At 46.2% G+C, this 27,820-nt stretch overlaps 1 protein-coding gene and 1 long non-coding RNA gene across 7 annotated transcripts in view; one reads left to right on the top strand and one right to left on the bottom strand.

The window, feature by feature from the left end:
- Positions 1 to 27,820, bottom strand: part of THSD7B (thrombospondin type 1 domain containing 7B) — a 1,210,507-nt gene that overhangs the window by 610,916 nt on the left and 571,771 nt on the right. For all 5 annotated transcript variants that reach the window (XM_063933719.1, XM_063933721.1, XM_063933718.1 and 2 more), the window contains 2 exons: positions 2,973 to 3,128; positions 1,697 to 1,897 (listed from right to left, as the gene is read on the bottom strand). In XM_063933719.1, the coding sequence (XP_063789789.1) occupies positions 1,697 to 1,897; positions 2,973 to 3,128 (357 nt within the window). The remainder of the gene's footprint in view (positions 1 to 1,696; positions 1,898 to 2,972; positions 3,129 to 27,820) is intronic.
- LOC134944828 (uncharacterized) overlaps positions 25,547 to 27,820 on the top strand; it is a 92,388-nt gene continuing 90,114 nt past the window's right edge. For both annotated transcript variants that reach the window (XR_010181961.1, XR_010181960.1), the window contains exon 1: positions 25,547 to 26,407. This is a non-coding gene — a long non-coding RNA (uncharacterized LOC134944828). The remainder of the gene's footprint in view (positions 26,408 to 27,820) is intronic.

The raw sequence follows: 27,820 nt of genomic DNA, 5'->3' as shown, positions 1-27,820 counted from the left end.
TGTGAGGGAAAATGGCGCCAGTGTGCTGAGGAGATAAGGCCGCCGATAAGGGGGCGGAGCCTATCTCCCGTTTTTTTATGTATTCTGGCAGGGGTTAAATGCATCCATATAGCCCAGGAGCTATATGTGATGCATTTTTTGCCATCCAAGGTGTTTTTTATTGCGTCTCAGGGCGCCCCCCCCAGCGCCCTGCACCCTCAGTGACCGGAGTGTGAAGTGTGCTGAGAGCAATGGCGCACAGCTGCATTGCTGTGCGCTACCTTGTTGAAGACAGGACGTCTTCTGCCGCCGATTTTCCGGACCTCTTCTGCCTTCTGGCTCTGTAAGGGGGCCGGCGGCGCGGCTCTGGGACCCATCCAGGCTGGGCCTGTGATCGTCCCTCTGGAGCTAATGTCCAGTAGCCTAAGAAGCCCAATCCACTCTGCACGCAGGTGAGTTCGCTTCTTCTCCCCTTAGTCCCTCGATGCAGTGAGCCTGTTGCCAGCAGGTCTCACTGAAAATAAAAAACCTAAACTAAAACTTTCACTAAGAAGCTCAGGAGAGCCCCTAGTGTGCACCCTTCTCGTTCGGGCACAAAGATCTAACTGAGGCTTGGAGGAGGGTCATAGGGGGAGGAGCCAGTGCACACCAGATAGTCCTAAAGCTTTCTTTAGATGTGCCCAGTCTCCTGCGGAGCCGCTATTCCCCATGGTCCTTACGGAGTCCCCAGCATCCACTTAGGACGTTAGAAAAATAATAATACCATCTTATTAATGAATTACAACCCTTTATTATAGTCATTATTAACAATAAATAAATTAGATCACTGGACAAATGCCACTGTAATATCACAGATCAAAATAAACATTATCTGTACAATGGTTTTCCCATTTTCCCACAATGTTTATTTTGATCTGTGATATTACAGTGGCATTTGTCCAGTGATCTCATTTATTTATTGTTAATAATAGCTATAATAAAGGGTTGTATTTCATTATTAAGATGGTATTATTATTTATTGTTTTCTAAATTGGTATTATTTCCATTGAAATCTATTCCTCATGCAAATCGCACCACCAAGGTGTCTTGGTCAGTCAATGGAGTTGCAAAGCTATGCCTTCCCACAGGCATAAATACTGTAGGTTGATATACTGATGTATTTAGCACCCCAATATTTCCATATCAATTAGACAGGAACTTCACAAAACTATTCTATGTTGTTGGTAATAATTAGATGATTGGATTAGCTACATTTTGACTTAGATTCTCCTACTTCAGATTTGGCTACAGGAGGACAAGTATGTGCCCTCTGTCCTTTGTTTTAAAGAATAACAACAAATGGTGGTCAGACTCTAGTCAACACCCTGATTAATATCACAGTACATACTGTTAGAGTCAAATCTTGACAAGGCATACTGTACATCTGTGCCTATCTGCAGGTATGTAAGGTGGAGGACACTTGGGAAAGTCATCCTTTGCGACATAACAAATGTAGCTATATTTATATAAAAAAAGAACACACCAAGAAAGCATCAAATAATTTATATCTTTAAATTTTGTTTTAAATAATGGCAGGGAAGAAATAAAGGAGAAGTTGAGGAATTTTGGATCTTTTGACTTCAGTGCCAACGGATGTACAGTATTGATCTGTTTGATGGTCTAAAAATCAGTTTTGATCATTTGAAAGAAGACAGAAGTACTGTACAATCAGACTTACCAAGTTCACCCAGACATGTGGTGTTTATGTGATATTTCCCATGTCCGCACTCTCCATTTTCAGGTACACAATGTAAATCTCCAAATACAGCCCATTTATAGCACAAAGGATCATCACAGGGGACTGCTTCTTCTAAATGTGGGCAATTTCCACTAGTCGTCATAGACTCCAATGTAATTTGTCTTCTTCTGAATTTATAACCTAAAACAAAAAGAATATAGTTACTTCAGTATGTAGCAAAAGGGGCAGCTAACAATAAAGCTGTGTACACACTAAGACGATGTGTACGGGACTATATGGTGGCTGACGGGACGACATATCGTTACTGCGGTACATATCAGAGTGACCTAATGAAGGACAGAATGATATAACTGTTCTCTTCTTCATTAGTATACACCATGGGGGTAATTCCAAGTTGATCGCAGCAGGATTTTTGTTAGCAATTGGGCAAAACCATGTGCACTGCAGGGGAGGCAGATATAACATGTGCAGAGATAGTTAGATTTGGGTGGGGTGTGTTCAATCTGCAATCTAATTTGCAGTGTAAAAATAAAGCAGCCAGTATTTACCCTGCACAGAAATAAAATAACCCACCCAAATCTAACTCTTTCTGCACATGTTATAGCTGCCTCCCCTGCAGTGCACATGGTTTAGCCCAATTGCTATCAAAAACCCTGCTGCGATCAACTTGGAATTACCCCCCATGTTGCTAGAGTTATCGCCCAGTTGGTGCAGCAGTGGCGACGTCGCTAGTGACCGCGAGCACCCGCATATCAAGTATACATACAGAACAATGCACCCGATATGTCAGGTATAGGTTTATATAAAGCCGGCATATGAAGAGAAGCAAAAGTTTTGCACAGGTGGAAGGACTAGAAAAGCAGATCACAGGCAGTCTTTGCTAAGTGCAGATTAAGGGCATCTAGTGGCGGAACACACCATTACCAGACCCCATAGCAATATTTGGAGAAGGAGCAATGGCAGTCCCCCCTTTTGCTGCTTCTGCTCCGCAGTGAAAGTGCCCCATTTGATCTTAACTGCACATGCTCTGTGCTGATAGAGATGATAGTGGCACCCAGGCCAAGGTGTTGCTGCATCCCTTGCTATGGCATCACTTCTGTCATGAATGTGCTGACTTTCAAGCAGTTAATTAGTGTGCAAAAGTTAAAGTTTGTACATTAAATGGAATGAAATAGCATCAGGCAGTAGTATCATGATCTATAATAGTTAGCAAATTTAGTAGAATAATAATAATAAAAAAAAAAACAATAATGACCTTTTCTTCCATGAGGATCCAGACAATTTTCATGTATACATGGCCCCCAATCAGTCCAGGAAGATAATAAGCAGTCTGTGGGGCATGGGATGTTGCACAGCTGAGATTCGGATGGTGCTGGTCCTACACAAAACTCTGGTCCTACAGGTCTGTAGACTAAACAACACAGTACAATCAATACTACTATAAAACATAGAGCACCATTTCACAAATGTTTCTTTTTTTTTAATAGTGGCCATCTGTGTGCAACGAGCCATTTATTATTTATTTATTTATAAGCAGTTTCTTATATAGCGCAGCATATTCCGTTGCGCTTTACAATTAGAACAACAATTATAGAACAAAACTGGGCAAAGACAGACAGACAGAGGTAGGAAGGCCCTACTCGCAAGCTTACAATCTATAGGGAAATAGGCATTGATACACAAGGATAGATGCTACCTGTCACATAATGGTTCCCCAGGTTGCTAGGTTCTTAATGGGTTGTATATGATATGATCACCCAGCAATGTTGGAAGACAAAATGTGAGTTTATGTGGACTGTACAGAGGGGATGTAACTTGATAGGGAAGCTGTGAAGGTTATGTGTGTGGGTCTGAAATTTGGTAGGCTTGTCTGAAGAGAAGAGTTTTCAGAGAACGTTTAAAGGTTTGGAGACTAGAGGAGAGTCTTATTGTGCATGGGAGTGCACTCCACAGAGTGGGTGAAGCCCGGGTAAAGTCCTGTAATTTTGAATGGGAACAGGTAATACATGTGGATGAGAGACGCAGATCTTGTGCAGAGCGGAGAGGTCTGGTAGGGAGATATTTTGAGATGAGTGAGGAGATGTATGATGGTGCAGTTTGGTTAATAGCCTTGTATGTAAGTAAAAGTATTTTATATTTGACACGGTAGAATACCGGTAACCAATGGAGGGACTGACAGAGCGGATCGGCAGATGAAGAACGTCTGGCGAGGAAGATTAGCCTCGCAGCTGCATTTAAAATGGATTGAAGTGGTGATAGCCTATGTTTATTACAATAATCAATGCTGGAGATGATGAGTGCATGGATTAGAGTTTTTGCAGTGTCTTGTGTAAAATAAGGGCATATTTTGGATATGTTTTTAAGGTGCATGTAACATGATTTAGAGACAGATTGAATGTGTGGAACAAAGGACAGTTCAGAGTCAAGGGTGACACCTAGGCAACAAGCTTGTGGGGTGGGGTGGATAGTTGCATTGTCAACAGTTATAGAGATATCAGGTTGGTAACTATTCTTAGCTGGTGGGAAAATAATTAATTTGGTTTTGGAAATGTTGAGTTTGAGGTGGCGAGATGACATCCAAGATGAAATGGCAGACAGGCATCCAGTGACACGAGCCAATACTGGTGGTGACAAATCTGGGGAGGATAGGTAGATTTGAGTATCATCAGCGTATAAATGATACTGAAATCCAAAGGAGCTGATTAGTTTACCAAGAGAGGAGGTATAGATTGAGAAAAGCAGAGGACCTAAGACTGAGCCTTGCGGTACTCCAACTGATAGAGGTAGAGAAGAGGAGATAGAATCAGAGAAGTGAACACTGAAAGAGCCATAAAGCCTTGTGTCCTGAGACTCCATAGTTTGGTTTGGTTCATATTTTTTTTTGTTGAGTTGACTTAAAGTTTCGGGTTTGTACCGATATATATTAATTATGCAACATACTGTAAATTAATTATGTTTCCTTGCAGTGAGTACAATAGACCTGTGTCTTAACCCAATACAAAACTATAAACAACTGATAGACAAAACAATAAACAGCTCAGTAACAAAACAAAACAATGTAATGTACAATTGATAGCAGTTGAAAACCACAAAATATGGCCACACATAAAGCTTTTTTTTTTTTTTTTGTTAAAACTGCTGGAGAGTGATAACAGAATAGGCTAAGGTGTGACCATGATGACTACCATCATTATCAAGACATTAGTAATATCTTCAAATATGTAAAGGGTCATTACAAGGAGTTAGCAGGGGATTTGTTTATTAAAAGAACTCTGTATAGGACACGTGGGCACTCGCTGAGGCTAGAGGAGAGAAGATTACGTACACAACGTAGGAAAGGGTTCTTCACGGTAAGGGCAATAAAAATTTGGAACTCCCTGGCGGGGAAGGTAGTAATGGCAGACTCTGTAAATGCATTTAAATACCGAATGGACAAATTTTTAACTGGAATGGGTATTCAGGGTTATAGCATTTAACATAGTGACATTAACCTGGGAGTGGTAAGAATCATTGTTGTTATTGGTACTAAGCCATTACTTCAGCAGGTACATTATAATATGAACAGCTGATCACAAAATACAGGTTGAACCCGATGGGCATTTTGACTCTTTTCAACCTCACTAACTATGTAACCATGTGACACTGAAAAACAAATGGTGCGAGATTCCAGGTGCAACTGAGATGCTCCAAGAGGTGTAGTGCACTGTCTTTTATTTAGCTTTTGCATCTTATTTACATTGCAGATACACCACTCACAGTGTGCTACAGTCAATGGGCTGCTACTTTAACTGCACAGGAATTAGTTTTAAACATGTACAAAGTCACAGATGTAGCACAACGGAACTTGGTGCGAGAAAAAGCTGCAGTGCTGTATCGTGGGGCAGACTCGGGCCCCTATATCAGCTCCGGGTCCGAGTAATTCGAACCTTCCACCCCCCATACCCCCTCCGTGGCCCTGTATCTAGACAAATGTGAGACCTGTGAGTGTATGTAGCAGATAACTGACCTTAGTGTAAGTATTAAATTGTTCAGAACCCAAAAAATTTCAAGTAGAAAAAGAAACATCTGAATCAGTAGAATATTCCATACTATTTCTGAACAATGCTTTGTGTTTATAAGAACATAAGTTCTACACAAAGAATGAGCCTGAATACAGTCCTAAATACATCAGTTATACAATCTACAAATTCATTCGGACTGTTCTGGAGGCATTTGTCAAACCGCTGCTGTTTATCCACACAACAAATCACATTGCTTCCTATACTTCCAAACTGGCAACTAATGTAACACCTGCTAGTGGAACACGGAATGTGGTTATGTGACCGGTGGTCAGGAGACCGCCGGTTACATTACTGACAGCTACATCCAGCCGCCTCTAAATCCCGACAGTCGGCATGCCGACTAGCAGGGACTATTCCCACTCGTGGGTGTCCACGACACCCATAGAGTGGGAATAGAACCTGTGGTGAGCTTGTTGTGCTCACCCCCCACAGGCATTCCGCCGCTGGGATCCCACGATCGATATACTGACCGCCGGGAACCTCATCGGCAGTAACGCATACCCAACCCATTGAACACTATAGTTCATACACTTATACATTTAAAGCAGACCTGGAACCCATACAGTAATTATTGAGAGTCCCATGACTTTGTTTCCATGTTGTCTATCATGCAGTTATCAGCAATCCTAACTGATAAACTCTTGTATCCTTTACATCAGGGGTGGCCAAACAGTCGATCGCGATCAACCAGTCGATCGCGGACATGCGACCAGTCGATCGCGATCCGCCGCCCATCCACCCGAAGCCGCGCCTCTCCTGCCTGCCGCCCTGCCCCTCAGTCTGGTTTCCAGCAGTGACGGCGGAGTGTATAGCTCAAATCAGGCGCCAGTTCGTTAGCCAATCAGAGCTCGCGGACCGACGCCTGATTTGAGATATACACGCTGCCGTCACCGCCGGAGATCAGACTGAGAGGCAGGGCGGCAGGCAGGAGAAGCGTGCGCTGCGCTCTCCACACAGCACGGTGAGCACTACTATGAGGCATATCTGTCACTGTGGGCACATTGCACAGTGGGGGCATATCTGGCAATGTGGGGCATATCTGGCACTGTGGGGTCATATGTGGCACTGTGGGGGCATATCTGGCACTGTGGGCACATGGCAGTGTGGGGGCATATCTGTAATCTGGCACTGTGAGGGCATATCTGGCACTGTGGACACATGGCACTGTGGGGGCATATCTGTATCTGGCACTGTGGGGGCATATCTGGCACTGTGGGCACATGGCACTGTGGGGGCATATGTGTATCTGGCACTGTGGGGGCATATGTGTTTGAGGTTTTTACCTGTGGGGGCCAATGTGTTATTTCGTGCGAGACAGTCATTACACTCTGTGCAGCAAGGCTACGTCCCTTTATTTGTTACACCACGCCCGCTTTTTGTTATACCATGCCCACTTTTTGTTATGCCACGCCCCTTTTTGTGTGCGTGCACCTGAGGCGCGCGCTATTATTCCTCCTAGGTAGATCACAAAAGCTTTTTAGCTTTCAAAGTAGATCGCCGACTCCAAAAGTCTGGCCACCCCTGCTTTACATAAACAATTCTTTGGAAACATCAACAGTGAGAAGCTTTAAAAGTGAATCACATGGTTACCACCTTAAAGCCCTATGTTGCACTGACTCCAAATATAACGTACCTAGGTTGTAGATGGAGGGGTTAAGCAAAAATGACATAAATGGAATAAATATTCTGATTAAAAGTGACGTGTGATATCCATCAATTTCTTCACTGTAAAATCTCGGGTGGTCTTCAGTATGCCGGCGGTCGGGCTCCCGGCGACCAGCATACCGGCGCCGGGAGCCCGACAGCCGGCATACCGACACTTATTCTCCCTCGTGGGGGTCCACGACCCCCCTGGAGGGAGAATAAAATAGTGTGGCGCGCATAGCGCGCCACCGTGCCCTTAGCGTGGTGAGCGCAGCGAGCCCGCAAGGGGCTCATTTGCGCTCGCCACACTGTCGGTAAGCCGGCGGTCGGGCTCCCGGCGCCGGTATGCTGGTCGCCGGGAGCCCGACCGCCGGCATATCGTAGTGAACCCTAAAATCTCAGCAAGACTAACTTTGCCCATCTTTATCCAAGCAATGTCTCAGTAGTAAAAAAAAATATAATCTTCTGCTGCATCTGGACATTTCATGCAGAAAAGTAAAATTATTATAGGATTATTCATATGTAGCCATTACATAATAACAGATATGTCCCCAAGAGAGCTGGTATTAAGAATTCTCTCTAATTAATGTAATTTGGCAGGATGTTATCATACAGCATTCTATAACAATACACTGGAAGTCTCTGCAGCCGAAGTTTCTCAGACAAAAGAACTAAATTGTCAAACTACTTAAAAATAATTCCGGAGGCTGCTGAAACTGGGCATATAGAAAATTCTTATTAAAAGATGCATGATTCCTGCATCAACGGCATGTGAATATTTTCATCCTTGTACAATGGGGATGATAAGATGTGTTTGTCTGGCCCTAGCAGCTAGGCGGGAGGGGGGACGACGACACACACGGACAATTTGAAGAACAATTCTTATAATCACAAATTAATTTAACTTTAGTTTGAATGGAGAACAATAGTTTAGGCATACTTATAATGAGTGCAGGATGTGCAGTGCACACGGGCCCCTGGGGCCACACCCACACCGGGATGGTATCGGGGATCCTAGTGCTTGGGATGCTTGCAGTCATAGGGGCTCATTCCGAGTTGTTCGCTCGCTAGCTGCTTTTAGCAGCATTGCACACGCTAGGCCCCCGCCCTCTGGGAGTGTATCTTAGCTTAGCAGAATTGTGAACGAAAAATTAGCAGAATTGCGAATAGAAATTTCTTAGCAGTTTCTGAGTAGCTCCAGACTTACTCACAGATTGCGATCAGCTCAGGTCGTTTCATTCCTGGTTTGACGTCACACACACGCCCTGCTTTCGGCCAGCCACTGCCCCGTTTCTCCAGACACTCCCGCGTTTTTGCCTGACACGCCTGCGTTTTTCCGCACACTCCCTAAAAATGGTCAGTTTCCGCCCAGAAACACCCCCTTCCTGTCAATCACACTCCGATCACTTCAACAATGAAAAGTCTTCGTTTGGACGTGAGTAAATCTACTAAGTTTTGTGCTAAAATACTTAGCGCATGCGCACTGCGTACCATGCGCATGCGCATTTTTGCCTTAATCGCTCCGTTGCGAAAATTGGCAACGAGCGATCAACTCGGAATGACCCCCTTAATACTGACAGCAGCATCCAGACACTTAGGATCTCGACACCTAGTAGGTAAGTATTCTATTCCTAAACCCTAACCTCCCTAACCCTAACACTCCCTTTCAGCAGCCTGACCCTAACCTTCTCCCACTGCAGTCTAACCCTAACCTTCCCTGGTGGTGCCTAACCCCCCCTCCCTGCAACCTAATCTTTACTCTCTCCGGTGGTGCCTAACCCCCCTCCCCCCCCCCCCCCGACACCCTAACCGTAACACCCCCCCCACACACACACACACACACACACACACACACACACACACACACGTGGCCTAACCCTAATCTTCCCTCTGCAGCCTAAACCTAACCAACCCCCCCACCACAGCTTACCTGTCCATAGCCATGGCAAACCTTCATTAGGGATCCCGGCACCGGGGTTGTGATCCATGTCGAGATTCCGGCGCCGGCATTCCATGCAGTGTCAGGATTCTGGCGTCGGTATTCTGACTGGCAGGATCCTGTGCCCCACGATCCTGACTGGATCCCCCTACACCACCCCACTCTGCACCCAGAGTGTCGGCAAGCGGATTCCACCTTTTCAGTAGCGCCTTCTTCCCAGTGATATCTTCTGGAAGATGGCAACGTGCAGTGAAAACAAAGACGCTGACGCTGTGCCAGAGCCTTTGCTGTCTTGTGTGCATGTGCTATCTTCCTGAATATCAATGGGAAGATGGCGTCATTGAAGAGGAGGGACCTGCTTGCTGGCAAAAGGTAAGATGATGGACTGGAGAGCAAGAATGCTAGATGAATAGGTACGCATCTAGAGGGTGGCCCAAAAGTAGGTATACAGTAATGATCTTTCATTGTTCTTTCTTTTTTGTTGTAGAATTGTTTGAGAAGAAGGTTGTATATCTGTACACTCTGAATCAGTTGTGTTCCCTTATAATTACTTGAATTATTCTTTTATCTCAGCAGTTGGTCTTGCAGTAATGGTTACAATGTTTCAAAAGATGAAGAAGAGAAGTGCTGTCTAATGACCGCACAAAAAGAGGTTAAATAAGATCAATAAAACTTAACTTTTATTACATTGAGTGTGTTTTAGAATCTGTGATTTTTACTCACATTTTGGTTTGATATTATAGCGAAAAAGGTTAAAATTACATACACACATACAAATAAGTGAAATTGAAAAATAAAGTATGTGATAAAGACGAAAAAAGCAGTGTCTACTTTATTTCTATCCTAACAACTTTTTGTAGTATGTGATTATGAAATTTTTTATTTATTGGTCCCAAGTCTATCTAGATCTAAGGTGATTAATGAGTACCCCTTTCACATCGCGCATTGTGGGATGCACCCGAAAGCTATACACAGGTGTGACCTGCCTCGGCTCCTTTCACAGTGGCGTCCCCAGCCCAACATGCCGTTTATGTGGGGTGAAAGGTTCCATTAGCCAAGACTGATAATGTGCATTGAACATCTGTCACAATCATCTATACACTATGGGGGTAATTCCAAGTTGATCGCAGCCGGAATTTTGTTAGCAATTGGGCAAAACCATGTGTACTGGAGGGGAGGCAGATATAACATTTGCATTGAGAGTTAGATTTGGGTGGGTTATTTTGTTTCTGTGCAGGGTAAATACTGGCTGCTTTATTTTTACACTGCAATTTAGATTTTAGTTTGAACACACCCCACCCAAATCTAACTCTCTCTGCACATGTTACATCTGCCCCACCTGCAGTGCACATGGTTTTGCCCAATTGCTAAAAAAAATTCTGCTGCGATCAACTTAGAATTAGATCCTGTGTGCACGTCAGTGCTGCAAAAGAACTCGAGATTCCCAAATAAAACGTTCTCAATTTCATCACTAAACTCTGCCTGAGAGATCTTATCCACAGACACACTGAGCAGATGAGATCAAATTAAATTATTCCACTGCTTAATATCAATGTTCTGCCAAAAATTTGAGTTGTGCCATTTACAATTATTTTCACTTCATTTTCACCAGCTGGGGATAATGAATTAGGTTATAAAGTTATATATTCTTTCTCTGAAGAAATACTCTCCAGGGAAGTGAATGCGCTGGTAATTTGTGAGTCGTACAAGCATAATTATTTCCACAGTTTAGAGACATTTGAGCATTTCACAAGCAAATGATTCTGGAAATGCCAACAAGTAATACATTACATTCTGAGTTTAATCAGTGAGAGTTATAGCTGCTAACTGTCTGAGATTTCCTGGGATCATCCCAGCGCCAGTCATTTATATCTGCAGCTTATTGTGCCATATATCAGAATAGGCATCCACTCATAAGATCCAGACTTGGAATACCCATCTCGCTGAATATCGGCTTCTCAAATCGTCTAAATTGAATAAAATGTGTACAATATATAGGATTTATATTCGTCTGTATACATTTATTTTTATGTGGTTTATATATAAATGTAATATACAGTATAAAATGTGTATATAAACCACGTAACTATAACTGTATACAGACAAATATAAAGCCATTACATTTTATTCAATTTAGAAGCTTTGGGAGGTTGGAGATACACTTGCCGGACATCACACTACAGACTTAACAATGCGAATAGGAGACTACAGTATGTCCATTGCTCAGTAAAAGCATGACTGAGCATGTGCAGAACCAAAACCAGAAGGGTTTTGATTTTGGATTTCCAAAAACAAAGCCTTCTAGAACTGTTACCGCAATTGCTGTTCCTGTGAAGTTTTTTGCTGAATAGTCTTGAAACAAAGCGGATAAAAAAAACTGATTGTGTCAATATTACCCGATAATTATCAGGACAATATCAATATCTTTGCTGAATAGAGCCATAGGCTATGTTCAGAGAGGGCATACTCACAGAACTGCGGGCTTTGCAGTGTAGGATGGAAGCATACAGTATGTGTAATTGTTTTCATATTTATTTTTTGCACCAAGTACATGGCTTGTGCAGGTGTGTATTGATGATAATCACAGATATCAAATCAACAGATCATATAAGCATTTAGGGGGTCATTCCGAGTTGTTCGCACGTTGCCGATTTTCGCAACGGAGCGATTAAGGCAAAAATGCGCATGCGCATGGTTCGCAGTGCGCATGCAGTTAGTATTTTAACACAAAACTTAGTAGATTTACTCACGCCCGAACGAAGATTTTTCCTCGTTGAAGTGATCGTAGTGTGATTGACAGGAAGTGGGTGTTTCTGGGCGGAAACTGGCCGTTTTCTAGGAGTGTGCGGAAAAACGCAGGCGTGCCAGGGAAAAATGCGGGAGTGTCTGGAGAAACGGGGGAGTGGCTGGCCGGACGCTGACTGGGGATATAAATACATTAGAGAGTATACAAAGAAGGGCAACTAAAATGGTGCATGGCCTACATCACAAAAGTTACCCGAAAAGGCTAAAAGATCTTAACATGTATAGTTTGGAGTAGAGAAGGGAAAGGGGGGACATGATAGAGACTTTCAAATACACCAAGGGTCTTAACAAAGTACAGGAGGGAAACATTCTTCAAAGGAAGAGTAGTGTTATAACTCGAGGACATACGCTGAAACTGGAGGGAGGCAGGTTCAGGGGAAATTTAAGGAAAAATGACTTCACAGAAAGGGTAGTGGATAAGTGGAATAGCCTCCAATCAGAGGTGGTAGATACTGTAGACCAATTTAAACATGCTTGGGATAGGCATATGAATATCATCACAAAGAACTAAGGTTCAAAAAGGGTTGCGATATATATACTGAACGGGAAAGTGTGTCCAAACTTTTGACTAGTGATGAGCAGGTTCGGATCCTCGGGATCCGAACCCGCCCGAACTTCACCTTTTTTTTCACGGGTCCGAGCAACTTGGATCCTCCCGCCTTGCTCGGTTAACCCGAGCGCGCCCGAACGTCATCATACCGCGGTTGGATTCTCGCGAGCCGCGCGTCACCGCCATTTTTCACTCGTGCACTGGAGATGATCGTGAGAGGACGTGGCTGCCGCGTCCTCTCAGTTTCTATGTTCAGTGGGCTGCAAATTGTGCTGCAAATATCTGTGCTCAGTGTGCTGCAAATATCTGTGCTCAGTGTGCTGCAAGTGCAAATATCTACGTTCTCTGCCTGAAAAACGCTCCATATCTGACTGTGCTCAGTGTGCTGCAAATATCTGTTCTCAGTGTGCTAATTGCTTTATTGTGGGGACTGGGGAGCAGCAGTATTATATAGTAGGAGGACAGTGCAGAGTTTTGCTGACCAGTGACCACCAGTATTATACGTTCTCTGCCTGAAAAACGCTCCATATCTGTGCTGCATTGTAGTATATAGTAGGAGGACAGTGCAGAATTTTGCAGACCACCAGTATAACTATATATATAGCAGTACGGTACAGAAGGCCACTGCTCTACCTACCTCTGTGTCGTCAAGTATACTATCCATCCATACCTGCGGTGCATTTCAGTTTTGCACAGTTTGCTGACCACCAGTATATAATATATAGCAGTACGGTACAGTAGGCCACTGCTCTACCTACCTCTGTGTCGTCAAGTATACTATCCATCCGTACCTGTGGTGCATTTCAGTTTTGCACAGTTTGCTGACCACCACTATATACTATATAGCAGTACGGTACAGAAGGCCACTGCTCTACCTACCTCTGTGTCGTCAAGTATACTATCCATCCATACCTGTGGTGCATTTCAGTTTTGCACAGTTTGCTGACCACTAGTATATACTATATAGCAGTACGGTACAGTAGGCCACTGCTCTACCTACCTCTGTGTCGTCAAGTATACTATCCATCCATACCTGTGGTGCATTTCAGTTTTGCACAGTTTGCTGTCCACCAGTATATAATATATAGCAGTACGGTACAGTAGGCCACTGCTCTACCTACCTCTGTGTCGTCAAGTATACTATCCATCCATACCTGTGGTGCATTTCAGTTTTGCACAGTTTGCTGACCACCAGTATATACTATATAGCAGTACGGTACAGAAGGCCACTGCTCTACCTACCTCTGTGTCGTCAAGTATACTATACATCCATACCTGTGGTGCATTTCAGTTTTGCACAGTTTGCTGACCATCAGTATATAATATATAGCAGTAAGGTACAGTAGGCCACTGCTCTACCTACCTCTGTGTCGTCAAGTATACTATCCATCCATACCTGTGGTGCATTTCAGTTTTGCACAGTTTGCTGACCACCAGTATATACTATACAGCAGTACGGTACAGTAGGCCACTGCTCTACCTACCTCTGTGTCGTCAAGTATACTATCCATCCATACCTGTGGTGCATTTCAGTTTTGCACAGTTTGCTGTCCACCAGTATATAATATATAGCAGTACGGTACAGTAGGCCACTGCTCTACCTACCTCTGTGTCGTCAAGTATACTATCCATCCATACCTGTGGTGCATTTCAGTTTTGCACAGTTTGATGTCCACCAGTATATAACATATAGCAGTACGGTACAGTAGGCCACTGCTCTACCTACCTCTGTGTCGTCAAGTATACTATCCATCCATACGTGTGGTGCATTTCAGTTGTGCGCAGTATATATAATAGTAGGCCATTGCTATTGATATATTACTGGCATATAATTCCACACATAAAAAAATGGAGAACAAAAATGTGGAGGGTAAAATAGGGAAAGATTAAGATCCACTTCCACCTCGTGCTGAAGCTGCTGCCACTAGTCATGGCCGAGACGATGAAATGCCATCAACGTCGTCTGCCAAGGCCGATGCCCAATGTCATAGTAGAGAGCATGTAAAATCCAAAAAAATAAAGCTCAGTAAAATGACCAAAAAATCTAAATCAAAATCGTCTGAGGAGAAGCGTAAACTTGCCAATGTGCCATTTACGACACGGAGTGGCAAGGAACGGCTGAGGCCCTGGCCTATGTTCAAGGCTAGTGGTTCAGCTTCACCTGAGGATGGAAGCACTCATCCTCCTGCTAGAAAACTTAAAAGAGTTAAGATGGCAAAAGCACAGCAAAGAACTGTGCGTTCTTCTAAATCACAAATCCCCAAGGAGAGTCCAATTGTGTCGGTTGCGATGCCTGACCTTCCCAACACTGGACGGGAAGAGGTTGCGCCTTCCACCATTTGCACGCTCCCTGCAAGTGCTGGAAGGAGCACCCGCAGTCCAGTTCCTGATAGTCAAATTGAAGATGTCAATGTTGAAGTACACCAGGATGAGGATATGGGTGTTGCTGGCACTGGGGAGGAAATTGACAAGGAGGATTCTGATGGTGAGGTGGTTTGTTTAAGTCAGGCACCCGGGGAGACACCTGTTGTCCGTGGGACGAATATGGCCATTGACATGCCTGGTCAAAATACAAAAAAAATCACCTCTTCGGTGTGGAATTATTTCAACAGAAATGCGGACAACTGGTGTCAAGCCGTGTGTTGCCTTTGTCAAGCTGTAATAAGTAGGGGTAAGGACGTTAACCACCTAGGAACATCCTCCCTTATACGTCAATAGCCTGGACCGCATTCATCAGAAGTCAGTGACAAGTTCAAAAACTTTTGGTGACAGCGGAAGCAGTCCACTGACCACTAAATCCCTTCCTCTTGTAACCAAGCTCCTGCAAACCACACCACCAACTCCCTCAGTGTCAATTTCCTCCTTAGACAGGAAAGCCAATAGTCCTGCAGGCCATGTCACTGTCAAGTCTGACGAGTCCTCTCCTGCCTGGGATTCCTCCGATGCATCCTTGAGTGTAACGCCTACTGCTGCTGTCGCTGCTGTTGTTGCTGCTGGGAGTCGATCGTCATCCCAGAGGGGAAGTCGGAAGACCACTTGTACTTCTTCCAGTAAGCAATTGACTGTCCAACAGTCCTTTGCGAGGAAGATGAAATATCACAGCAGTCATCCTGCTGCAAAGCGGATAACTCAGGCCTTGGCAGCCTGGGTGGTGAGAAACGTGTTTCCGGTATCCACCGTTAATTCACAGGGAACAAGAGACTTGATTGAGGTACTGTGTCCCCGGTACCAAATACCATTTAGGTTCCATTTCTCTAGGCAGGCGATACCGAAAATGAATACAGACGTCAGAAAAAGAGTCACCAGTGTCCTAAAAAATGCAGTTGTACCCAATGTCCACTTAACCACGGACATGTGGACAAGTGGAGCAGGGCAGACTCAGGACTATATGACTGTGACAGCCCACTGGGCAGATGTATTGCCTCCCGCAGCAAGAACAGCAGCGGCGGCACCAGTAGCAGCCTCTCGCAAACACCAACTCGTTCCTAGGCAGGCTACGCTTTGTATCACCGCTTTCCATAAGAGGCACACAGCTGACAACCTCTTACGGAAACTGAGGAACATCATCGCAGAATGGCTTACCCCAATTGGACTCTCCTGGGGATTTGTGACATCGGACAACGCCACCAATATTGGTGGTCATTCCGAGTTGTTCGCTAGTTATTTTTTTTTCGCAACAGAGCGATTAGTCGCTAATGCGCATGCGCAATGTCCGCAGTGCGACTGCGCCAAGTAAATTTGCAATGCAGTTAGGAATTTTACTCACGGCATTATGAGGTTTTTTCTTCGTTCTGGTGATCGTAATGTGATTGACAGGAAGTGGGTGTTTCTGGGCGGAAACTGGCCGTTTTATGGGAGTGTGTGAAAAAACGCTACCGTTTCTGGGAAAAACGCGGGAGTGTCTGAAGAAACGGGGGAGTGTCTGGGCGAACGCTGGGTGTGTTTGTGACGTCAAACCAGGAACGAAACTGACTGAACTGATCGCAGATGCCGAGTAAGTGTGGAGCTACTCAGAAACTGCACAGAGAAGTCTTTTCGCAATATTGTGAATCTTTCGTTCGCTATTTTGATAAGCTAAGATTCACTCCAAGTAGGCGGCGGCTTAGCGTGTGCAAAGCTGCTAAAAGCAGCTTGCGAGCGAACAACTCGGAATGAGGGCCATTGTGCGTGCATTACATCTGGGCAAATTCCAGCACGTCCCATGTTTTGCACATACAATTCATTTGGTGGTGCACAATTATTTAAAAAACGACAGGGGCGTGCAAGAGATGCTGTCGGTGGCCCGAAGAATTGCGGGACACTTTCGGCATTCAGCCACCGTGTGCCAAAGACTGGAGCACCAGCAAACAGTCCTGAACCTGCCCTGCCATCATCTGAAGCAAGAGGTGGTAACGAGGTGGAAGTCAACCCTCTATATGCTTCAGAGGATGGAGGAGCAGCAAAAGGCCATTCAAGCCTATACATCTGCCTACGATATAGGCAAAGGAGGGGGAATGCACCTGACTCAAGCGCAGTGGAGAATGATTTCAACATTGTGCAAGGTTCTGCAACCCTTTGAACTTGCCACACGTGAAGTCAGTTCAGACACTGCCAGCCTGAGTCAGGTCATTCCCCTCATCATGCTTTTGCAGAAGAAGCTGGAGACATTGAAGGAGGAGCTAAAACAGAGCGATTCCGCTAGGCATGTGGGACTTGTGGATGGAGCCCTTCATTCGCTTAACCAGGATTCACGGGTGGTCAATCTGTTGAAATCAGAGCACTACATTTTGGCCATCGTGCTCGATCCTAGATTTAAAACCTACGTTGTATCTCTCTTTCCGGCAGACACAAGTCTGCAGAGGTTCAAAGACTTGCTGGTGAGAAAATTTTCAAGTCAAGCGGAACGTGACCCGTCAACAGCTCCTCCTTCACATTCTTCCGCAACTGGGGCTGCGAGGAAAAGGCTAAGAATTCCGAGCCCACCCGCTGGCGGTGATGCAGGGCAGTCTGGAGCGAGTGCTGACATCTGGTCCGGACTGAAGGACCTGCCAACGATTACTGACATGTCGTCTACTGTCACTGCATATGATTCTGTCACCATTGAAAGAATGGTGGAGTATTATATGAGTGACCGCATCCAAGTAGGCACGTATACTGGCAAGAAAAAGAGGCAATTTGGAGGCCCTTGCACAAACTGGCTTTATTTTACCTAAGTTGCCCCCCCTCCAGTGTGTACTCCGAAAGAGTGTTTAGTGCAGCCGCTCACCTTGTCAGCAATCGGCGTACAAGGTTACTTCCAGAAAATGTGGAGAAGATGATGTTCATCAAAATGAATTATAATCAATTCCTCCGTGGAGACATTCACCAGCAGCAATTTCCTCCAGAAAGTACACAGGGACCTGAGATGGTGGATTCCAGTGGGGACGAATTAATAATCTGTGAGGAGGGGGATGTACACAGTGAAAGGGGTGAGGAATCGGACGATGAGGAGGAGGTGGACATCTTGCCTCTGTAGAGCCAGTTTGTGCAAGGAGAGATTGATTGCTTCTTTTTTGGTGGGGGCCCAAACCAACCAGTCATTTCAGTCACAGTCGTGTGGCAGACCCTGTTGCTGATATGATGGGTTTGTTAAAGTGTGCATGTTCATTTTTATTTGCATCATGTGCTGTTTGGGGACTATTTTTTTGAAGTGCCATCCTGCCTGACACTGCAGTGCCACTCCTAGATGGGCCAGGTGTTTGTGTCGGCCACTTGTGTCGCTTAGCTTAGCCATCCAGCGACCTTGGTGCACCTCTTTTTTTCTTTGCATCATGTGCTGTTTGGGGACTATTTTTTTGAGGTGCCATCCTGTCTGACACTGCAGTGCCACTCCTAGATGGGCCAGGTGTTTGTGTCGGCCACTTGGGTCGCTTAGCTTAGTCACACAGCTACCTCATTGCAACTCTTTTTTTCTTTGCATCATGTGCTGTTTGGGGACTATTTTTTTGAAGTGCCATCCTGCCTGACACTGCAATGCCACTCCTAGATGAGCCAGGTGTTTGTGTCGGCCACTTGTGTCGCTTAGCTTAGCCATCCAGCGACCTTGGTGCACCTCAGGCCCGGCGCTACCCGCTCAGCAAAGGGACGCAAAGCAGGTAGGCGCCTGATTGGAGAGGCGCCTTCCTGCTCTGCATTCCTGTGCTGCGCTGCCCTGAGCCTGGCCTGACCCCCTGCTGCTGCCGCCTGCAAATGCAAACTGACAGGCAGCAGCGCCGTCCGTTTAAAGCCCTCCCTCCTTCCCTACAGAGGCATGATGAGCGGATGGAAGGTGGGCGGAGCTACACGGACTAAAAGGGGCGGGGTTACACGAACGAAAAGGGGCGGGGCTAACGGGATCCCCAAGCTGAGGCAGATCCCTTCCCTCCAACCAGCCTGTGATACTGTCTGTAAGTGGATGGAAAAAAGGTGAGAGAAAGTGTGTGTATGTACTGTCTGTATATTATAAGGGCACGGTCGTGCCCTTATATTAAGGCTGAATCGAACAAACGGAATTCTCCCATAGGGAACTTCAGAGATGGGGGCATGGTGTTTGAGGGGCTACACCTCAAACGTGATTAGACGTACTGAGCTGAAATTTGGCATGGACGCGTAGAATCGTCACCCGGTGCTGCATGCCAAATTTCAGGGCAAAATAATAAAAACTGAGGAATTGGGAGTAACCTAAAGTTCCAACTGTCAGTTTTTTTCTGCAACTTCCTGTATGGCTAATTGACAACGTTTTCCTATAGAGTGAATGAGGAGATTTTTGGGAAGGCATAACTCAGGGTAGAGGACAAAGAAAGACTTGGGGTTTGTTTTATTAGACAGAGTATGTCCCAGTGTAGTGCCTTTTGGGGTTGTGGTTTTTGAGAAAGTTATAGTTTTTTTTTTAATTAAGTAAAATATGCCCCATTTTAAAGATAGGGCTTTTCAATTTGTTGCGCCTGCGCAGTGGCCGCCAGCAGGGGGTGTACAGAGAGTAGCTTCACTTGAGTGGAGCAATATGGCTGATCACTCCTCACATAGCCAATTTATTTTGTGATTATAAAAATAATTAGATCTATATGTATTATACAAAATGATTGGGGGGTGTTTTGGGACTGAGTGGATGCTGTCTGAGTCTTTTTTTAGCTATGGTGTCGTGTCAGTAAAAAATAAGAATTTACTTACCGATAATTCTATTTCTCGGAGTCCGTAGTGGATGCTGGGGTTCCTGAAAGGACCATGGGGAATAGCGGCTCCGCAGGAGACAGGGCACAAAAAAGTAAAGCTTTTACCAGATCAGGTGGTGTGCACTGGCTCCTCCCCCTATGACCCTCCTCCAGACTCCAGTTAGGTACTGTGCCCGGACGAGCGTACACAATAAGGGAGGCAATTTGAATCCCGGGTAAGACTCATACCAGCCACACCAATCACACCGTACAACTTGTGATCTAAACCCAGTTAACAGTATGATAACAGAAAGAGCCTCTTAAAGATGGCTCCTTAACAATATAACCCGAATTTGTTAACAATAACTATGTACAGTATTGCAGATAATCCGCACTTGGGATGGGCGCCCAGCATCCACTACGGACTCCGAGAAATAGAATTATCGGTAAGTAAATTCTTATTTTCTCTATCGTCCTAAGTGGATGCTGGGGTTCCTGAAAGGACCATGGGGATTATACCAAAGCTCCCAAACGGGCGGGAGAGTGCGGATGACTCTGCAGCACCGAATGAGAGAATTCCAAGTCCTCTTTTGCCAGGGTATCAAATTTGTAGAATTTTACAAACGTGTTTTCCCCCGACCACGTAGCTGCTCGGCAGAATTGTAATGCCGAGACCCCTTGGGCAGCCGCCCAAGATGAGCCCACCTTCCTTGTGGAATGGGCCTTAACAGATTTAGGCTGTGGCAGGCCTGCCACAGAATGAGCAAGTTGAATTGTGTTACAAATCCAACGAGCAATCGTCTGCTTAGAAGCAGGGGCACCCAACTTGTTGGGTGCATATAGTATCAACAGCGAGTCAGATTTTCTGACTTCAGCCGTCCTTGAAATGTATATTTTTAAGGCTCTGACAACGTCCAACAACTTGGAGTCCTCCAAGTCGCCAGTGGCCGCAGGCACCACAATAGGTTGGTTCAGGTGAAACGCTGATACCACCTTAGGGAGAAAATGCGGACGAGTCCTCAGTTCTGCCCTATCCGAATGGAAGATTAGATAAGGGCTTTTATAAGATAAAGCCGCCAATTCAGATACTTACCTGGCGGAAGCCAGGGCCAGTAACATAGTCACTTTCCATGTGAGATATTTAAAATCCACCTTTTTCAATGGTTCAAACCAATGGGATTTGAGGAAATCTAAAACTACATTTAGATCCCACGGTGCCACCGGAGGCACCACAGGAGGCTGTATATGCAGTACTCCTTTAACAAAAGTCTGTACCTCAGGAACTGAGGCCAATTCTTTTTGGAAGAATATTGACAGGGCCGAAATTTGAACCTTAATAGATCTCAATTTGAGACCCATAGACAATCCTGATTGTAGGAAATGTAGGAAACGACCCAGTTGAAATTCCTCCGTCGGAACACTCCGATCCTCGCACCACGCGACATATTTTCGCCAAATGCGGTGATAATGTTTCGCGGTGACTTCCTTCCTTGCCTTAATCAAGGTAGGAATGACTTCTTCTGGAATGCCTTTCCCTTTTAGGATCTGGCGTTCAAACGCCATGCCGTCAAACGCAGCCGCGGTAAGTCTTGAAAGAGACAGGGACCCTGTTGTAGCAGGTCCCTTCTCAGAAGTAGAGGGCACGGGTCGTCCGTGACCAACTCTTGAAGTTCCGGGTACCAAGTCCTTCTTGGCCAATCCGGAGCCACTAGTATTGTTCTTACTCCTCTTCACCGTATAATCTTCAATACCTTTGGTATGAGAGGCAGAGGAGGAAACACATATACTGATTTGTACACCCAAGGTGTTACCAGTGCGTCCACAGCTATTGCCTGTGGATCTCTTGACCTGGCGCAATACTTGTCCAGTTTCTTGTTGAGGCGAGACGCCATCATGTCTACCATTGGTCTTTCCCAACAGTTTATTAGCATGTGGAAGACTTCTGGATGAAGACCCCCCTCTCCCGGGTGAATATCGTGTCTGCTGAGGAAGTCTGCTTCCCAGTTGTCCACGCCCGGGAAGAACACTGCTGACAGTGCTATTACGTGATTCTCCGCCCAGCGAAGAATCTTGGCAGCTTCTGCCATTGCACTCCTGCTTCTTGTGCCGCCCTGTCTGTTTACATGGGCGACCGCCGTGATGTTGTCCGACTGAATCAACACCGGTTTTCCTTGCAGGAGTGGTTCCGCCTGGCTTAGAGCATTTTAGATTGCTCTTAGTACCAGAATGTTTATGTGAAGAGACTTTTCCAGGTTCGTCCATACCCCCTGGAAGTTTCTTCCTTGTGTGACTGCTCCCCAACCTCTCAGGCTGGCGTCCGTGGTCACCAGGATCAAATCCTGTATGCCGAATCTGCGGCCCTCCAATAGATGAGCCTTTTGCAACCACCACAGAAGATATACCCTTGTCCTTGGCGACAGGGTTATTCGCAGGTGCATCTGAGGATGCGACCCTGACCATTTGTCCAACAGATCCCTTTGGAAAATTCTTGCATGGAATCTGCCGAATGGAATTGCTTCGTAAAAAACCACCATTTTTCCCAGGACTCTTGTGCATTGATGTACAGACACCTTTCCTGGTTTTAGGAGGTTCCTGACAGGTCGGATAACTCCTTGGCTTTTTCCTCGGGAAGAAAAACCTTTTTCTGAACCGTGTCCAGAATCATCCCTAGGAACAGCAGACGTATCGTCGGAAAACAGCTGCGATTCTTGGAATATTTAGAATCCAGTCGTGCCGTCGAAGAACTACTTTAGATAGTGCTCTTCCGACCTCCAACTGTTCTCTGGAACTTGCCCTTTTTAGGTCGTGCAAGTAAGGGATAATTTAGATGCCTTTTTTCTTTGAAGAAACATCTTTTCGGCCATTACCTTGGTAAAAAGGCCCGGGGTGCCGTGGATAATTCAAACGGCATCGTCTGAAACTGATATTGACAGTTCTGTACCACGAACCAGAGGTACCCTTGATGAGAAGGACAAAATTTGGACATGGAGGTAATCCTTGATGTCCAGGGACACCATATAGTCCCCTTTTTTCCGGTTCGCTATCACTGCTCTGAGTGACTTTATCTCGATTTGAACCTTTTATGTAAGTGTTCAAACATTTTAGATTTAGACTATGTGTCACCAAGCCGTCTGGCTTCAGTACCACAATATAGTGTGGAAAAATAATACCCTTTTCCTTGTCGTAGGAGGGGTACTTTGATTATCACCTGCTGGATATACAGCTTGTGAATTGTTTCCAATGCTGCCTCCCTGTCGGAGGGAGCCGTTGGTAAAGCAGACTTCAGGAACCTGCGAGGAGAAGATGTCTCGACTCTCCAATCTTTACCCCTGGGATAATACTCGTACGATCTAGGGGTCAACTTGCGAGTGATCCCACTGCGCCCTGAGACTCTTGAGACTACCCCCCCACCTTGAGTCCGCTTGCACGGCCCCAGCGTCATGCTGAGGACTTGGCAGACGCGGTGGAGGGCTTCTTTTCCTGGGAAAGGGCTGCCTGCTGCAGTCTACTTCCCTTACCTCTATGTCTGGGCAGATATGACTGGCCTTTTGCCTGCATGCCCTCATGGGAAAGGAAAGATTGAGGCTGAAAAGACGGTGTCTTTTTTAGCTGAGATGTAACTTGGGGTAAAAAAGGTTGGATTTCCCAGCTGTTGCTGTGGTCCCCAGGTCCGATGGACCGACCCCCAAATAACTCCTTCCCTTTATACAGCAATACTTCCATCTGCCGTATGGGATCTGTATCACCTGACCACTGTCGTGTCCCTGACATCTTCTGGGAGATATGGACAACGCACTTATCTTGATGCCAGAGAGCAAATATCCCTCTGTGCATCTCACATACATATATATAGAATGCATCCTATTAAATGCTCTACGTGAATAAAATATTTTCAGTCAGGGAATCCGACCAAGCCAACCCAGCACTGCATCTCCAGGCTGATGGCGATCGCTGGTCGCAGTATAACCACCGTATGTGTGTATATACTTTTTAGGATATTTTTCCAGCTTCCTATCAGCTGGCTCCTTGAGGGCGGCCGTATCTGGAGACGGTAACGCCACTTGATAAGCGTGTGAGCGCCTTATCACCCTAAGGGGTGTTTCCCAACGTACCCTAATTTCTGGCGGGAAAGGGTATAACGCCAATATTTGCTATCGGGGTAACCCTACGCATCATCACACACTTCATTTTATTTTATCTGATTCAGGAAAAACTACAGGTAGTTTTTTCACTCCCACATAATACCCTTTCTTGTGGTACTTGTAGTATCAGAAACACGTAACACCTCCTTCATTGCCCTTAACGTGTGGCCCTAATGAGAAATACGTTTGTTTATTCACCGTCGACACTGTATTCAGTGTCCGTGTCTGTGTCTGTGTCGACCGACTGAGGTAAATGGGCGTTTTTAAAACCCCTGACGGTGTTTCTGAGACGCCTGGACCGGTCCTAATAGATTGTCGGCCGTCTCATGTCGTCAACCGACCTTGCAGCGTGTTGACATTCTCACGTAATTCTCTAAATAAGCCATCCATTCCGGTGTCGACTCCCTAGAGAGTGACATCACCATTACAGGCAATTTCTCCGCCTCCTCACCAACATCGTCCTCATACATGTCGACACACACGTACCGACACACAGCACACACACCGGGAATGCTCTGACAGAGGACAGGACCCACTAGCCCTTTGGGGAGACAGAGGGAGAGTCTGCCAGCACACACCAAAAACGCTATAATTATATAGGGACAACCTTATATAAGTGTTTCTCCCTTATAGCATCTTTTATATATATATACAATATCGCCAAAATCAGTGCCCCCCCTCTCTGTTTTAACCCTGTTTCTGTAGTGCAGTGCAGGGGAGAGCCTGGGAGCCTTCTCTCCAGCTTTTCTGTGAGAGAAAATGGCGCTGTGTGCTGAGGAGATAGGCCCCGCCCCTTTTTCGGCGGGCTCGTCTCCCGCTATTTTTGAAGTTAGGCAGGGGTTAAATATCTCCATATAGCCTCTGTGGGCTATATGTGAGGTATTTTTTGCCTCTAATAAGGTTTTTATTTGCCTCTCAGAGCGCCCCCCCCAGCGCTCTGCACCCTCAGTGACTGTTGTGTGAAGTGTGCTGAGAGGAAAATGGCGCACAGCTGCAGTGCTGTGCGCTACCTTTATGAAGACTCAGGAGTCTTCAGCCGCCGATTTTGGACCTCTTCTCTCTTCAGCGTCTGCAAGGGGGCCGGCGGCGCGGCTCCGGTGACCATCCAGGCTGTACCTGTGATCGTCCCTCTGGAGCTAGTGTCCAGTAGCCAAGCAGCAAATCCACTCTGCACGCAGGTGAGTTCACTACTTCTCCCCTAAGTCCCTCGTTGCAGTGATCCTGTTGCCAGCAGGACTCACTGTAAAGTAAAAAACCTAAGCTAAACTTTCTCTAAGCAGCTCTTTAGGAGAGCCACCTAGATTGCACCCTTCTCGTTCGGGCACAAAATCTAACTGGAGTCTGGAGGAGGGTCATAGGGGGAGGAGCCAGTGCACACCACCTGATCTGGTAAAAGCTTTACTTTTTTGTGCCCTGTCTCCTGCGGAGCCGCTATTCCCCATGGTCCTTTCAGGAACCCCAGCATCCACTTAGGACGATAGAGAAATATATTACATCCGTATTGTGCTGTGAGCGTGGCCAGGCAGTTTGGATGACGTCACTTAATTTATTCATGTGTGTGCCGCAATGCCAGATGGGGCGGCAAATTCAAATGTGCTCTTCTACTCTATGTGACTGTGTACATTGCTGCCTGGCCGGCCGCCCTGTTACACCTGAAGCTGCCACACAGTAGCAGCAGCACAGGACATGTGACAGGAAGACAGAGCGGGCAGCTAGTCGCCCCTGCCTGTCCCCATCACGATTGCCTCTCAGCAGTGACAACCTCGGCAGAGTGTTCCTGGACGAGGCTCCCAGCAGCGCTGTGCACTAGTGATTCATGCGCTCGCTGGGACCGGTGCAAAGACTGCAGTTCGCCGGCGGGTAGCCTGATCTGTGTAACCCGCTGGATCTGCAGTGACTGGCTTCCACTACCTGCGGGGGCATGAGAATCGGAGGTTACCAGCAGCTACTAAGGATCCTCTGTGACCCTATCTCCCGCTCTATGCTCCTCCTCTACCTGACACTCATGTGCTCCAAGAGCCGGGAGGGCACCGGCCACCTGTACCGCCCCCTGCTGATGACAGTATTTTGGGTGTGGGTGGGTTACTATGGTGCGAGTGCCGGGCAGGAGGCACAGGACACATGCCCACTGTCAGCGCTCGTCATATGCTCCAGAGTCCTGGCCCTAGCTATAGGCAACTACCTAGGACATGGGGAAATCCTAGGGCCTGCAGAGCAGCACGGCATACTACTGTCAGTGTCAGCACAGCTGAAAGTGAAACTACAGAGGAGTCCGATCAGGGGGCGTGGCTACACGGGTCACTGCTGCCTTCCTGCAATGTGGGAAACTGAGGGGAGGAATGGCTCTGAGCTGCAATACTGGACATTGTGATATGCTGCCATGTAATTGTCATGTGTTAAGGTAAGGGAGGCACCATCTATAAGTGAACATGTATGTATAAGTGTGTGGCTGTGAGTATATATGTGTATAAGTGTGTGGCTGTGAGTATATATGTGTATAAGTGTGTGGCTGTGAGTATATATGTGTATAAGTGTGTGGCTGTGTGTATATATATGTGTATAAGTGTGTGGCTGTGTGTATATATGGGTATAGGTGTGTGGCTGTGTGTATAGGTGTGTGGCTGTGTGCATATATGGGTATAAGTGTGTGGCTGTGTGTATATATGTGTATAAGTGTGTGGCTGTGTGCATATATGGGTATAAGTGTGTGGCTGTGTGTATAAGTGTGTGACTGTATATTTGTACAGCTGTGTGTGTGTGTGTGTATATATATATATATTTCTCTATCGTCCTAGTGGATGCTGGGGTTCCTGAAAGGACCAGGGGGAATAGCGGCTCCGCAGGAGACAGGGCACAAAAAGTAAAGCTTTAGGATCAGGTGGTGTGCACTGGCTCCTCCCCCTATGACCCTCCTCCAAGCCAGTTAGATTTTGTGCCCGGCCGAGAAGGGTGCAATTCTAGGTGGCTCTCATAAAGAGCTGCTTAGAGAGTTTAGCTTAGGTTTTTTATTTTACAGTGATTCCTGCTGGCAACAGGATCACTGCAACGAGGGACAGAGGGGAGAAGAAGTGAACTCACCTGCGTGCAGGATGGATTGGCTTCTTGGCTACTGGACATGAAGCTCCAGAGGGACGATCACAGGTACAGCCTGGATGGTCACCGGAGCCACGCCGCCGGCCCCCTCACAGATGCTGAAGCAAGAAGAGGTCCAGAATCGGCGGCTGAAGACTCCTGCAGTCTTCTTAAGGTAGCGCACAGCACTGCAGCTGTGCGCCATTTTCCTCTCAGCACACTTCACACGGCAGTCACTGAGGGTGCAGGGCGCTGGGGGGGGGCGCCCTGGGAGGCAAATGAAAACCTTTAAAAAGGCTAAAAATACCTCACATATAGCCCCAGAGGCTATATGGAGATATTTACCCCTGCCTAAATGTACTAAATAGCGGGAGACGAGCCCGCCGGAAAAGGGGCGGGGCCTATCTCCTCAGCACACGGCGCCATTTTCTGTCACAGCTCCGCTGGTCAGGAAGGCTCCCAGGTCTCTCCCCTGCACTGCACTACAGAAACAGGGTATAACAGAGAGGGGGGGCAAAATAAATGGCTATATATATATATATATATATATTAATATAAAAGCAGCTATAAGGGAGCACTTAATCATAAGGCTATCCCTGTCATATATAGCGCTTTTTGGTGTGTGCTGGCAGACTCTCCCTCTGTCTCCCCAAAGGGCTAGTGGGTCCTGTCTTCGTATAGAGCATTCCCTGTGTGTCTGCTGTGTGTCGGTACGTGTGTGTCGACATGTATGAGGACGATA

Source organism: Pseudophryne corroboree, chromosome 7 (genome assembly GCF_028390025.1).
Source record: "Pseudophryne corroboree isolate aPseCor3 chromosome 7, aPseCor3.hap2, whole genome shotgun sequence".
NCBI lineage: Eukaryota > Metazoa > Chordata > Amphibia > Anura > Myobatrachidae > Pseudophryne > Pseudophryne corroboree.
This window is presented reverse-complemented; position numbering and strand designations above follow the sequence as displayed.